The 15,508-nt window shown below is 42.5% G+C and overlaps 1 protein-coding gene across 4 annotated transcripts in view; it reads right to left on the minus strand.

Annotated features, from left to right (window-relative positions):
- Window positions 1-495: 495 nt before the first annotated feature.
- pamr1 (peptidase domain containing associated with muscle regeneration 1) overlaps window positions 496-15,508 on the minus strand; it is an 84,477-nt gene continuing 69,464 nt past the window's right edge. For all 4 annotated transcript variants that reach the window (XM_039808849.1, XM_039808850.1, XM_039808851.1 and 1 more), the window contains 10 exons: window positions 15,191-15,408; window positions 13,338-13,445; window positions 9,828-9,998; window positions 9,476-9,667; window positions 8,381-9,226; window positions 8,112-8,288; window positions 6,071-6,137; window positions 5,687-5,916; window positions 1,614-1,972; window positions 496-1,532 (listed from right to left, as the gene is read on the minus strand). In XM_039808849.1, coding sequence (XP_039664783.1) covers window positions 951-1,532; window positions 1,614-1,972; window positions 5,687-5,916; window positions 6,071-6,137; window positions 8,112-8,288; window positions 8,381-9,226; window positions 9,476-9,667; window positions 9,828-9,998; window positions 13,338-13,445; window positions 15,191-15,408 — 2,950 coding nt within the window. In that variant the 3' untranslated portion in view covers window positions 496-950. The remainder of the gene's footprint in view (window positions 1,533-1,613; window positions 1,973-5,686; window positions 5,917-6,070; window positions 6,138-8,111; window positions 8,289-8,380; window positions 9,227-9,475; window positions 9,668-9,827; window positions 9,999-13,337; window positions 13,446-15,190; window positions 15,409-15,508) is intronic.

A 15,508-nucleotide genomic window follows, 5' to 3' on the forward strand; every position in this document is an offset into this window, starting at 1 on the left:
TACTGAAATGTTTGACCAGAATTTACTCATGTAAAGCAGCTTGTGATTTCAATTATTATTTTTAAATCACCAAATTAAGAACAAAAGAACCAACAGAGCCCAGCTCTACTATTGATGCTCCCAGAGATAGAGGAAGAATGTATTCTTTATTGCCCCCTTTTGGAAGTCGATATGAGCTGCAGCTCCTCTATCTACGTGGGCTCACTTCTGAATAATGGAGGAAAGTCAGAATGGAAGTAATTGATTTAATTTGAGCACAGGAAAGGGAATTGATCTGTGAATAATGTGCTCCGTTTATGGTTGGGAAAATGGTGCTTCTCTGACCTGGATTCATTTGCACAGCGCAAGCCCACTGTGTGCTTCATAGAGCAAATATAAGGTGGTCTTTTCAATCTCAATGTAATGATAGTAATCAGTCAGTAGAATATATTAGTTTGTGCATATACTGAGTTTGACACTATAATGAAAAATAATCACACTCAGACAAGCTTTACCACACCCCACTTTTTCTTTCATTAAAAACGTCACGATTTTTCTGTCTTTGGATACAATATGTACATCTCTTGCGTCATATGAATTGATATAATAATTCAGTACATTACAACATATATACATACAAATGAGTACAATAGAAACCACCATCAGCCAGAGGCGTGAAATGGTTTTCTGCTCATTTTCAAGTCTGTAACATCAGGCTGAGGGGACCTGATTACTGAAGTTTTCTGATGAAAAGGTCGATGCCCAGCACATCTAATGTGTTAGCACCCCCTTCAGTTAGAGCACTGTGTTGTCCAGTGTTTCCACTGCTTCTGCAATGAGTAAGAAAATGTCCTTGTGCAAGAAAGAAAAAGAAAAAACAAACAAACATAAGGGGAAGGACATTAAGATATGAAGCCATTTAAATATGTTAGAATCATAGAGGGAACAAGGTGAGTCAGACAGTAGGACTTTTATTTCATATTGCTCTCTATCCAGTCTTTGAAGTTGGCTACACGTGTGTAGACTGTGTAGAGGTCAGGATCACACTCCCCTTGGTCATAGCCAAAGCTCACCAGTCCCAGGAGTCTCCACAGCCCTTTGCTCTCCCTCTGCACCTGTGGGAAGCTGAGAGAGGGCTTCTGGTTGTTGCTGGCCTGGTTCTCAGAGAGGGCGGGGAGGACAAGGATTCCCCCCGTGTCAGAGGGACATATGTTAGAGGGTTCATAGTCAGGCTTCTGGCTGGCACAGAGCATATTGTCTGTGACGCTGACGGGCACGCCGTTACGAGCGTACTGCTGCTCACAGGGGACTACATCGGCGAGGTGAACGAGTCCAACCCTTGCCTTCTCATCCAGGCCTAAACTTGAATCTGGCAGTGGGGACCAGCCTGTCACAAGCCCCTGCCCAGAGCTCACCTCTTCTCCCTGGCTGTCTGAGAGGCAGAGGGGCAGTACCTTCTCCCCGATCCTTGCTTTGTCCAGTAACTTAACCACAGCCATGTCAGAGTCGAGAATATGGGGGTCGTAGTTTGGATGAACAGCAATAGAGGCCACCTAGAAGGAGAAAGAGACGTACTTACGGTGCAAGTTTGTTTCAAAAGGGATCATTAAAAGACAAGATCTCCATTCGCTTACCCTCAGGTGTTGAAGACCTTTACTTTCCCTGTGGTCGTCACGGTACTGCTTCCCTACCACCACCTTGATCTTGGCTGCATCCAGAGGATACACCTTCCCCAGCTCTGTCACGCAGTGGGCTGCAACCACCACCCTCTTTTGGTTCACCAGAGCCCCACTGCACACCAGCTGCCAGTCAGAAGCCGCATTGTGCCTGCTAGTTCCTGCTCCAACGTCCCCCTTCAGAGACCCTGCCTGGCTGTCTGCCTTGGTCACCTTGGTCTCAGCTCCGTTGGTGGAGCGGCGGTAGATGGCTGCCAGCCAAGGCCAGTGAGCCTCTGCCGGCCTCTCTGGGTCAAAGGTCGGATACTTCCCACACACTGCCAAAGAGGAGGTGACAGGATGCGAGGGCAGAGAGGAGAGGAGGGGAGGGAAATGGAATACGGGAAAAACAATTAGACTTACACTGAGACTGTGTCAACACTTAGTGCTGTGGGACTGTCTTTGATTTGTCTTCCCCTCCTGAAAGCTTTTACTTTAAACGTGCACATAAGCTTGTTGTCTTAAAGCTTGTGTGCCAAAATGCAAAGCTGTGGCATAGATGGAGCAACATATAAAATACTCAAAAGCTACACAATCTTGTGAAATGTGAGAGCCCCTAACTAATGAAAGAAGCCTTAGTGCATCCTCTGGACAATCTTTTATTTATTATTTGTAGAGACAATCTCTTTATAGTCCTTTAACATACTGTAGATGGATACCGGTTTTACCTACCCTCTACAAAATGTCCACGGGAGATTCAAAAATCGTATTCCCATTATCATAAACCAAGTAATAAATAAAACAGACTTGCATACGCTTTTTAGAATCTGATCTGCTTTTGCTACTTTGTTCCACAATATACTGTAATGCAGCACCCTACAAAAAAAGGAATCTACCTCCAGGGTTTGTTGACAATGTTGTAGACAATTTTATTAAAGGTAAACACAGCTCATAGATCCAACACGTTTCTAGGTTGGTATTAATGTAGGATGTCCATGAAGAGCCATGAAGAACAGCCAGTACTGTGTTTGCTACACATAGTAATTAAAGTGGCTGGCCCAGTGTGTTTTCCTTCCACTCTGAAGAAAATGAAGAACTATTTTAAAGTGACAAAGTCTGGAAGAAGTTGTGGGCAACCATTGGTATTATGGTATCAAAATTCTCCTTAGCAACATTATTATACTGATGGGAAGGTAAGAGTGTGATCGGATCCACACTGCAACAAGGCTGTCCCATCTTCTGTATACGCTTTTACATGACATGTTGTTGCTGCAGATGATGAAGAAAGTGAAGACTACATAACATGTTGTTGCTGCAGATGATGAAGAAAGGGAAGACTATTGTGTATGTAGGTTGTCAATTTAATTACAGCCTGGAAGATGCTGCGTTTAATCAAGGAAGCTGATCTTTTAAACTGTCATTGCATCTATCTCACAGCTCAGCTGTAAATGTTAACTATTGGCTTTTCCTCTTAGTAGCTTAGGAAAGTTACACAAAGTATTAAAGGAGAATTCCGGCCAATTTTTACGTTAATCTTGATCACTATAAATATGCGAGTACTTTCGATTGACAAAAACCCGACCTGAATCAGTCCTAGCAAACTGGAGTAGCTGCAGCTACCTCTACGAGCTTCCACTGAGCTAAAACGGGAGTTTTCGTGGGGCAAGTTTTAGAGTGCCTTTGTGCCTCTTAACAGAAATAAAATGCTATTAAAATGTCTGTGCAACATGAACAGGGCCTTTATGAGACAAGAAGATGCGTCTTCAACTCAGACATTGTTTAAATTCACCTACCCTGTCTCTATCCTACCGGTAGCTAGCTTGCCCTGCTAGCTGCTAGCTGTTAGCTGCTAGTGTGTTCAGCCAGGCTTATTCTGTAATAATCATCATGCAACAGTTCCATGTGTATTTGGTTACATGCTGCCAGTCCGACATGCTTCTATTCCGACATGCCGCTATTCCGACATGCTGCTATTCCCTAACCCTAACCCCTAACCCTAATGGAAACAAAAACTGTCGGAGTGGGGGGACGTTTGAAAACAATGGAAGTGCCACCACTCCGACAATTAGAGGTCAATGTCGGAGTGGGGGTATGTCAGAATGGATGGCGGAAACCGTGTATTTGTAGCTCATCCATTTTGTGTGTGATCGATCTGGTGTTGGTGAGTAGGAGGCTTGGCATTGTCAATCAGTGTGGTAGTTCCCTTAGGCGTGCTAGCAGGCCTTACCGGGATCCTTGCTTCTGATTTCTCCCCGCCTTTGTCGCCTCCCACTCCCGAAAACAATCCAGTGAGCGCCCGGTGTCGCTATGTCCTCCAGAGGACAGGTCATGCCTTCGCGATGAAAACTTGAAGTTTATTTCCCGCAAAAATAGGTAATTGAACACTGTAGTGGTTATGACCATATCAGTGACTATGTAACTACATGGAAACAGGCCAAATTATGTCTGTGGCTTGCAAGGATTGCTTCTCGGAGCGATCTGCACCGTTTACCTTTTCCTGCTGATATTTGTTTTCCCACTATGGCCACGCCAAGACCCGCCCTTCAATAGCATTCACAAACTACTATTGTCCAGGCGTCCATGCTTACATGTACAGGTCCTATCCCCTGACCAATCCCCTAACCCTAACCTTAACCACTCAAGGTCAAATGCCTAACCCCAACCAATCGAGCTGCTTCGTAGGGCGGGTCTTGGCGTGGCCATAGTGGGATTCGTGATTTTGCTTCCTGCTACACCGGGACTTCAGCGCGAGACTACACATATAGCCTTCTCTAACGCTATCAGTGTGCAAGCCACAGACATCATTTGGCCGGTTTCCATGTAGTTAAATAGTCAGCGATATGGTCATAACCACTACAAGTTTTCATTGCCATGCCTCCTACTCACCAACACCAGATTGATCACACACAAAATGGATGAGCTACAAATACACACGGAACTGTTGCATGATGATTATCACAGAATAAGCCTGGCTGAACACACTTATCACGGACGGCAGCTAGCAGCTAACAGCTAGCAGCTAGCAGGGCGAGCTAGCTACCGGCAGGATAGAGACAGGGTAGGTGATTTTAAACAATGTCTGAGTTGAAAATGCATCTTGTTGTCACGTAAGGGCCCTGTTCATGTTGCACAGACATTTTATTCTATCGACTGTACTCGCATATTTATAGCGATCAAGATTAATGTAAAAATTGGCTGGAATTCTCCTTTAAGGAAAGGACCACAGTGGGCAGGAATGCCCAAGAGATGGGTGAAGATGTTGAAAATGCATTGTTCAATGTCAGCATTTAGAGGCAGTGGTAATATTTTAAGAAGGTGCTGCTGCATGTGCCCATAGTGGACTTTGTTAAAGGTCCAATGACATGGTGCTCTTTGGATGCTTTTCTATAGGCCTTAGTGGTCCCCTAATACTGTATCTGAAGTCTCTTTCCCGAAATTCAGCCTTGGTGCAGAATTACAGCCACTAGAGCCAGTCCCACAATGAGCTTTCCTTAGTTTGTGCCATTTCTGTGTCTGTAGATATTGAGGAGGAGAGGGCGGGGGGGCAAGGTGGAGGATGGGGGTGTGGCCTTGACCAACTGCCACTTCTCTCGTTTGAAAGACATGATGTATCTCTCTCATGTGTGGGCCAAATTCTCTGGGCGGGCAAAGCAGAGAAAGGGGAGGTAACCTTGCTCCTTATGACCTCATAAGGAGCAAGATTCCAGATCGGCCCATCTGAGCTTTCATTTTCTCAAAGGCAGAGCAGGATACCCAGGGCTCGGTTTACACCTATTGCCATTTCTAGCCACTGGGGGATCAACGCATCTTAATGTTAAAAAACCTCATAAAGTGAAATTTTCATGCCATGGGACCTTTAATATTGCTTCATTTAAGAAAAATGTTTGTAGTTTTTTTCAAATTTCATCATTTTGTATCCACACATAATTGTTGATATGTGGTTGTAAATCTCTGAATCTGAATTGAAAATGTCTGTCAGTGTGTTTCTCCTGTGAGAGTCTGTAGGTTATTTTTCACTGGTCAGACAACTAGTAGTCCTCTGCTGCCCTCACCTGGTGAACAGGACACATGACGCCCGCTCCATTTCCCAGTCTTCAAGCAAGTGCGGTGAGAACTGCCAGAGTGGTGATAGAAGGGAGAGGCACACTCATACTCTATATGTGAGTAAAGGTGGTGGAAGCCCTGGGGCAACTGGGAAAGCACTGGAGGCCCTTTAGTGGGGCCGTCAGACTGGAGCAGTCGGCCCACCCCAGAAGAGTAGAGCTTGTGCACAGGTGTCTTTCTGAGGAAAGAAGAAGAGGCCAGGGGTAGGTAGACATACCCTTTAGGTTGAGTAAATGCTGTTGGTTGTGCAGAAAAAATGTACTGTATGACTTTCAATAGCATAATAATATACAGTACGTACGCTATACAACATAATGCACTGGTAAACATACCTGGATGGCACCTGAGGTGGCAAAACTCTTTGCCTAACCAGCTCTGACACTTTGGGCTCCCGACATGCTGCAAATAAACCCATATTTATGAATACATACATAACACATACAATCGTCTTCGCCCCACCCTCTCGACATCTGCTGCTGAAACTCTCATCCATGCATTCATTACATCAAGACTTGACTACTGCAACAGCCTCCTATATGGTCTCCCTTCATCTGTCTTACAAAAACTGCAATACGTTCAAAACTCTGCTGCTCGCCTCCTCACCCACACCAGTTCAAGACAACACATCACCCCTGTCCTTCAACAGCTTCACTGGCTCCCTGTACAACAGCGCATCCATTACAAAGTTCTACTCATCACCTACAAAGCTCTCAATAATCTGGCCCCTCCATACCTCACAGACCTTTTACAGCACCATCACCCCTCCAGATGCCTTCGCTCAGCTGACTTAAACCTCCTCAAACCCATCACCAAATCAACCCACCGAACTTTGGGGGACCGAGCCTTTGCAATAGCTGCCCCCACTCTCTGGAACTCACTCCCCATCCACATCAGAAACTCGGACTCACTGAACACCTTTAAAAAACTGCTCAAAACTCACTTGTTTCAATTGGCCTATCCATAGTTTGTTTCTTTCTTTCTTTCTTTCTTTTGTTTGTAAAGCGTCTTTGAGTTCCATGTAAAGCGCTATATAAAACTTATGTATTATTATTACACACCAAAGTCCCATTAACATCAACTTTGATTTGAATGGAGCTATAACTGGAACAGTAGACTGGCTCAACGGATGTACATTGCTGGGATACAGCCTGACATCTGTCGCGCCATGTCCCTCCCCTCTTGCTATCTCCGCTATCGGGGGTTAGCGCCACCCAGGACGGTTGTGATTGGTTTAAAGAAATCCAAAAGTCAGAGCGTTTTTTTTCCCCCTATCCCAGAATAGATACAGTAGGTGGTGTAGCCTGACCATACTCCAGCACTGACACAGCAATGAAAGACTACAGGAACAGTGACTGCACTGTGGGGATTTACAAACTGACAGGAGTAACATGTCTTTAGTGGCACCACTGTCTAATATGACATGCTTTATGATAAATAGTAATGTCTATAATAATGGTTAATGGAAAAATTCAATATTTTGGCAATCACACTTATTCGCTTTCTTGGCAAGAGTTAGATGAGAAGACTAACACTTCTTTCATGTCTGTATGTTAAACATGAGCCAGTTAACTTAGCCTAGCATAAAGACTAATTAACACAAAAACTGGATGTAGAAAAAAAACTATTTGTGCTTTACAGCTTTAGAGCCAGACTACCTGTTTTGCCCTGTTTCAGTCTTTATGTTAAGCTACATGTAATGTAAAATAATCCGCTGCTGGCTGTAGTTTCATATATAACAGAGAGGCATGAGGGTGGTATTATCTCATCTAACTCCCATCAAGAAAGAGAAAAAAAGAGTATTTCCCAAAATGTCGAACTATCCAACCAGGTTGAAAAAAGAATCCTTTGGCTGCTGTATATCCTCCAACTCGCTTTGCCCTTTCTTCCTATAAATCATGAGGAGAGTCGAGCCACAGACAATTTGACCACATGCCTTTTGGCAAAGAGCTGAAGAGCATCCAGACCAAAATCCATTAAGAACTAATTAACATTTTAAACTCCAGACTTGATGGATTATTTTACTATGAATCCTTGAACCATTAGCATTTACCATTAGCATTTTTGGGCATTTTAGAACCCTTTAGTTACTAGCCTTTATATCTACAATTTGATGGCCTGATACAAAGTGAGAAACTCATGACCCCTTATTAATTACTCATTAATTTTCTAATAAAACACTGAGTTTACAGTATGAATGCTTGTACAGTACTTAAAAAAACAACAACTTTAAATTGTATACCTATAGGAGGTGGTAACTATTTATCAATGCTGTAACCATCAGACAAAATGCTGTGTACGTGCCTAAAGAAATGTCGTGAGTAATTACACCAAGTAAAAAAAAAAAAAAAATAGTGACCAAACAGATGACAGTACCTCTGACACAGAGGGGTTGTTTTCCACTCCATGTACCATTTGGCTGGCAGGTACGTCGCGCGTCGCCACTGAGCGCGTAGGAGTGGTTGCAGAAGAACTCCACTGTTTCAGGCTCCGCCCCAGACACCAGCTGGTAGTAGCCATGGTAGAGGCGAGAGGGAGGTGGGCAGCTTTTTTCTGCAGGCGGGGAACAGACAGTAGGTGAGGGTAAAGACCAACAAGAAGCGGATTGCTAATCATTTTACATTTTTCTTGAATGAGTCCCTTACCGGTAAAGCTTTGGTTGACTTCTCTCTCCTTTTCTTTCTCCTCCCTCTCCTTTTCCAGCGTCTCCTTTGTTTTCTCAGCAGAATCCTTCTCTGTCTTATCCTCTTTAATTGTTGATTTTTCCTCACCTCCCGCTCTGTACATGGTGTACTGTGTAATGTTGACTCTAGTGGGAAGGATTTTCCTCCCTGGCTCTAGAGAACTTATGGTACTATTTTCTTTCTTTGTGTCCTTCGTGTCACGTATAATTGTGTTGTTCTTTGTCATTTCCAGTTCAAATATATCCACTGTGACCGTTCTCATCTTGGTATCATTAGGGCCGACTTTGTCAGGATCTCTTTTTCCATTCACCTGCTCCTCTTTTCTTTCCTTCCCTTCTTGCCCTTTGTCTTTTATCACAACTACTCCTGTTATATCTGTCTTTTCTGTCTCCAAGTTTGTGTCCGGGCTGCCTTCTTTTCTTTCAGGTGGCTTTCCTACGTCAGGTTCTTTCTGTTCAACCGTATTCAGGCTGTTGTCTGAGCCTTCACGATCCACTTTATCTTTGCTGCCTCCAGTGGGTTTCTCTGACCCAGTATTTCTTTCCTCTAGCTCTCCTTCATTCCTACCCTCAGACACAGTCTTCTCTGGAATGGTACCAGTGTGTTTATTTTCTCTGTCAACTGCTGTTGTGTTCTCGTGCCCAGTGTTCATATCGCTCCCTCCAACACTTTCGTTTCCTCCAGTTGTGTTCTCTTGACCCTTCGCTTTAGTTTTGCTGATATCTTTGTCACTATCTGTTTCTTTGCCTTTTTCTGTCTCTTTTGCCTTGCCTTTGTCCTTTTCCGCTTCAGTGAGAGTGTTATTCACTGTGGATACAGAACATAAGAAAAGATCATTACTGACTTTTTAGTTAGCAGCTGATTGCAAATTATTTTTGCTCAAAGTTGGTTCGTCATGCTGAATGGCTCTAGGCACCGACTCATTTTCTGATCCATTAAAGACTGACCTTATAAAAAGTAAAGTAAAATGAACTGCATGTACTTTGCACTATTTGCACTGACTCATCCATCTTAGCTCTGATCCTTTAACTTGTTATTTAAAACACACTGTCTGACCTTGGATGCAAACAGGAGGAGTCCCACTCCAGGTGTTGTTAGGGAGGCAGGCTCTCTGGGAGCTCCCACTGAGTTCATAGGGCTGGTAGCACAGGTACTGTAGAGCAATGAGGACATCGTTGGGTCCGTAAACCAGGAAGTGGTCTCCGTGTGTTGGCTTGGGTGGTAAAGTACAGACTCTTTCCACTGGCACTGGAGACAGGAAAGTAAAATAAGGCTTTTATAAGCTGCAAATCGTCCTTTTTCCACAATCTGCTGCACCATCTCTGGGGCGGTATGTATGGCATCCAACGTGTTGTTGGATGCATATGGAATTCCCAGATTTCAAAACCTATTCACATCATTATCTTACCACACTCTGGGGCAGGAGCACTCCAGGTGCCGTCACTCAGGCAGATGGCAGTACGAAACCCCCGCAGCTCAAAGCCAGGGTCACAACGGAAAGTGATGCGTGCCCCCGAGTGATGAAACAAACCCTCTGTGGATCCATGGGTGGGCACTGGAGGCCTGCGGCATCCCACCACTGATGGAAATACAGGAACGCTTATGTTATTCATGAACACATGTTGTCTTATTTTCCTTTTTCTTAACTGAATGCTGGATCATCCAAGGCCGATAGGGGATTTAGGAGGCATCTCTAGCATTCCTCAAACATCATTTTATTGCACCTCCCTGCTGTAAAAGACCACCCAAATAGACCTTCAGTGAGTTCATTGCCTTCAGGTGTTTGCAGGTCAGACAGGTAGCCTACGAAAAAAAAAAAATCTCATTACTCTTAATTTACAAATGTCCAGAGCTTTAAAAGCAAAGTCTGCTACCTTAGAGGCTCATTAATGAGTAATTTCACCCGTCGTGGTAGTTCACAGCAAGACTTTCACACACGGCTTGTAAATGAGGAAAAAATAGCTTTAGTCAAACTGTTTAATTTTCCAGTGTTGTAAAAGTTTATTTTATGAAGTCGGGTTGTAGAGACTGGTAATGTGGTGGTGGAATACTGTGACGACCACTGTTATTTGACAACCTACTGCAAAATAAAAGTATCCTTGTCATAAATGTCATATCCTTGTGTTATGTTGTTTCATGGGGGAATATAGTATCTATTTCACACTGCAAATGTTGTGGTTCAGGACTGCGACATCCACAACTGAGTTTACATAAACCCAGACACACATGTTAATACTGAGGTTATCATACCATTACAGCACTGTGTGTGAGATAATCCCTTAGGGCTTCTCTGTGTTGTTGACTTTAAGTTGAGTCCGATCCATGAAATGCACTGACTGTGGTTTTATAGCTCCAAACCAAGGAACCCTCCCTATAATCTGGTCGGTTTTGCCTTGTGGCATTTTTCAATCTTAATTAAGTCCCTTAGGAGATGGACAATGTTGTTTGCAAACCAAAAGTAGAAAAGTACTCTGTAGTTGACCTCCTTTAATTATGTTTTTTGTTGAAGCATCCTTGAAGTTGAAGCATCCTTGCATTGCACTTAAATGATCCATCTTCCATGTCAGATTTTGTCCACAGACACGATGAGATGAGTTACTGGGGTAGAATGCTAACATACAATGCATAACGACACATACTGTAAGTAAATCATCATTCCTTTAGTTAATGCCTTGGAAACTATGTTGAACACTGCACTCCGAAACAGATTAGACTGTGCCAGAGAGAGAAAGGAAAATAAATGATTTCCTAGCTTGAGTTTCTACGATAATGTGTCAAGATTCTCTCATACAGAATGAGTTTTAGCTCAGGCTTACAACAAGTGACAGGTCGATTATTGGAAACATAAAATATGGCTGATGTCTGTTTCATACTTAAAATTCTCCATCTAATTCCGGGGCAGAAATGTAGAGTATATTTCCTCGACAAAATGTCACACATTAACGTTATTCCAGTTCGCATCCATTAAAATTAACAGCTGAGGATTCCTCAAGGGAATACAGATGAATGCACACTCTGTGGAATGAAACTCCTGCCTTTTTTATGGGTGTCTCCTCCAATGGAAAAGCTGGCTCAGGTTATAGAAGGAGAATTGTTTCACCATTTGTTTTATAGACTCGTATTTAGCCCTGAAAATGACACCACCAAGAAAAAAGTGAGTGGGGTTCGGAAGTCTGTTTTTGCGGGATCTTAAGGGAGGTGTATTGGATATAAAAACACAAGTTAGGTTACAGTCCAGACACCCATAAATAAAGACCTTGTAGGCCAACCACACCCTGATTGAGCAGTACCCCACATGAGCTCTGCCAGTACGCTTTAAATAATCGTAATGTCCGGACAGATTTAAGGTGACCTAAGCCTCTTTCACACATGCACTGCAACCAATTATCTAGACATTACCTGGAGGAGCTGTATGTGAGAACGCCAAATCAGCGTCCAAATCAGTTGAACAGTTAAACAGAGTTAACCCTGCCAGCTCCCTAGTACAAAGTCTCTAATGTCTGAATACGTGTGAATAGACCAGCTCATTTTCCGGAGAATTCACAGCGAGCGAGTGGGTGTGTTGATGCCATTTCTATCGTGCAGCTGGTGCAAAACCGGAAGAATACAAACATCCGAGGGTAAAGAAGGAGGGTGATTTACACAAAGACGCCAGCTAAAGTGTCTAACTGGTAACTTTTCTCTGTAAGGGACTACGCCGAAATCATCAGACCAATTCAAAGATTGTTTATGACTAAATTATGACCCGGCTATGCGACCACATGTCATGTCCTGCCTCCTGAACGCTCTACCCAGGCGCCACCCATCGCCTAAACCAAACAGAGTATGTTCAGTAGGTGAGAACGCGTCTGACACGGACAACCTCCAGTTGTGAAAGGGAAACTTCGATAAATGTCCACACCTGATTCGTCTGAGTTTATATGAGCTTATATGAGTTTATATGACATTACTCAACTCTAATATACTATAGTACATAGTACATAGTATTGATCTCTTCTCCTCATCCTTGATTGTCCATATATTTTGTTGGTGCATTTATCCCCCTTTAATTTCTTTCCTCAGTCAGTTTCTTTGCCACCTACCTTATCTTAGTTGGTGTAATGCTGCTGAATTTCTTTTCTTTTTTAAATATAAGTATCTTACTTTAATTTCATTTTATTTCATGCCCTCCAACATGAGGTTTTACAATCTCTACCGACAAACATATAATCAGGTATAAGATAAGGTATAAGGTAAAGACACGACACAACACACCCACACCCCATTACATTAGCTCTATGTCCTGTATTCTTAACCAAAGTCACCTCTTCCCTTGCCAGCCACATCACAAGTTATTGTTTTAATTACTTTTATGAGGCCTCAAAAATATACTTCCAAACCTCATTGAATTGCTTTGCTTCGGTTCAATGCTGCTGAATTTCATGATAATATATTTGTTAGATGGTCATTTGGATTTGCAGCACAACTGTTGAACTGCTGACTGACCAAAACCATATCTGGGACTGCACGGACGGGGGAGGCAGCTGGCCTGAACCCAGTCCAAACCACAGACCTCTCCCTTGTGACAGTGAATCACTGCCTGCCTCTGGGCAGCAACACCAGCAAAATAAAAAAGTCTTTCAGGAAGAAGTCATATAGTCTATAAGTTTGTAACTAGGGGTGTCTGAAATCAAGAGAAAATCACTAAAATAGTTCTGAGATTTCGTAAGCGTCAACACAGTAAAACACGTGTCTTTCAGATACTTGGAGAGATGGAAAACTCAAGTAATGCTAACAGTATGAGACGGCTTTATTCTTCCGTGATTAGAACCTGCAGGCATTTCTTCCTTTCCCCACTTCCATTTCCCCCCAAATAATACAATACCAGCAATTTTCAAGTGTGATCATACTACAAAGGCTTCAGTTGTTACAGACTCACCATTTTCACACCTCTGGCCTGTGTAGCCAGCCAGACAGGCACAGTGGTAAGTGTAAGAACTGTCCAGGATACAAGTCCCATCATGCAGGCAAGGAGAAGAGCTGCAAGCTGTAAACATACAAGTGTATGACATTAGGTTACAAGAAGAAATGTTGTTTTAGCAGTATAATGATCAAAGTCCATCCATAGTGTATGCCAAAAGGACTGGTGGTCTATACCGAGCTGAGTCAAGGGATTCATATTCAAAGAAGTTACCATTTAAATGTCATCTTTACTTTCCATTTCTAAATGTGTGTTGGTATAGCTACACAGAAAGCCTCTGTTTACTTTTACTAGGTTTGGCTTAGCCACTGGTACCTTACAAGTCTCTGTGTGTGCATGTGTGTGTGTCGGAGTTTTAGATCTTAAGAATGAGGACATTTCTGGAAAAATTAAGACATTTGGTTGGCCTTCACTTTCTCAACGGGCTGCTAGCAGGCCACTCTAAAGACCTTTAGTTCCCCCTTTGTTCTTAAAGTTTGACATTACAAATTACTTTTTATGTATATAAAGCAAGTACACACTCTTGTTGGGCACTGTTTTTGGATGAGGACTTGGTTTTGGGTGAAAGTTTTAAATTACCCTAAGGCTACGGTTAGTGTAATGGTTTAGGATTTGGGGTACCGAATGCATTATGTCGCAAATGGCCCTCAAAGTATATAAGTAGATTATTAGTAGAACATAAATATAAGTAGTTCAAGTATTTTTGTTGTTGTTCGGATCAGCAATGTATTTTACAAGAGAGACCTGGCCAAGGTAGCAGCCATACAAAATCAAATCCCAACCCTCCAACTCATAAAGAATGCAACAGTAAGTAAGGGATTTTCATTTGCAATGAAACAATATGCACCTTGACCAACCACAGACTGAAAAGTAGCTTTCACAAAAAAATGTTGGCATTGAAAGTAAAATAATCACTTTAAGCTTCCTTACTAGATAAGCAAAATTAACCTTCAATAAAAGCTTGTCGTCTATCCATACACCCAAGTATTTGTACAAGGACACCTTTTCACTGAATTTACCATGTGACAATGCTAAGATCATCAAGCAAGTGTAAGCAAGCTTTTGAAAACCTAGTTTTCTGAGCATTTTAAACCAATTTTAAACTCAACAGAGCAGTTTGAAATGACTGAAATGCAGTCTGAAGCTCTTGCATTGCTTGTACTATGGAGGGAGCATGCGTATAAATGACACAATGTCAACATCATTGATGTGTATTTTTGGTTGAATGTCCTAACCCAAATCATGTATACAAATAGAGAACAAAATGGGTCCCAGAATGAAATCCTGAGGGACACCTTTAGTTATCTTAAGAAAATCCGATTGTGGCCCTCTGCATGGACACACTGAGTTCAATCTCAAAAAGGAGTTTTTCCTCGCCACTGTCGCACAACATGCTTGCTCTTGGGAGAATTACTGGAATTGTTGGGTCTTTGTAAATTATAGAGTTTGGTCTAGACCTACTCTATCTGTAAAGTGTCCTGAGATAACTCTTGTTATGATTTGATACTATAAATAAAAGTGAATTGAATAGAATCTACAAAACAATTTCTGAACCATTTAACAGCCTTAGGACCAAACCCAGCATTCTTAAGTTTGTTCAGCTGCAGTTTGTGGTCCACTGAATCAAATGCCTTCTATAGATCCACAAATAAGGTAGTGCAAAGCTGTTTTCTGTGTAGGCGCCATTGAGTTCATTTGTCCCAACTCTAGCAGCAGTAATGGTACAGTGGCCAGTTCTAAAAACTGAAAACCACTTAAAATGTTATTATCAAGTAGAAACTGGTTTTAAACAACAGTGGTATTTGACCTACCTGAGCTCTCCTGGAAAGTGGCAAAGAATCCATCAAAATTCTTGTAACCGTCAGACACAAAGAGTATGTGCAAACTGTTGCCGGAGCTTTGAACCGGTGCAGGTCTGTTGTTCCCACAGAATCGAGCGATAACACGCGAGTTGATGCTATCACCATCTCGGACCTCCACGTAGTCATAACGACAAGAATGGTGAAACTCCAGACTCATCATCATGAACCTGTTAGTAAGAGGATGAATATAAAAAAAAAGAAGCAGTAAGTGTCTGACAAATGAACTTCATATTGTTAAGTACATTGGAAATTAATTTTACTGTTAGT

This window comes from Perca fluviatilis, chromosome 8 (assembly GCF_010015445.1).
Source record: "Perca fluviatilis chromosome 8, GENO_Pfluv_1.0, whole genome shotgun sequence".
NCBI classification, from domain to species: Eukaryota; Metazoa; Chordata; class Actinopteri; order Perciformes; family Percidae; genus Perca; species Perca fluviatilis.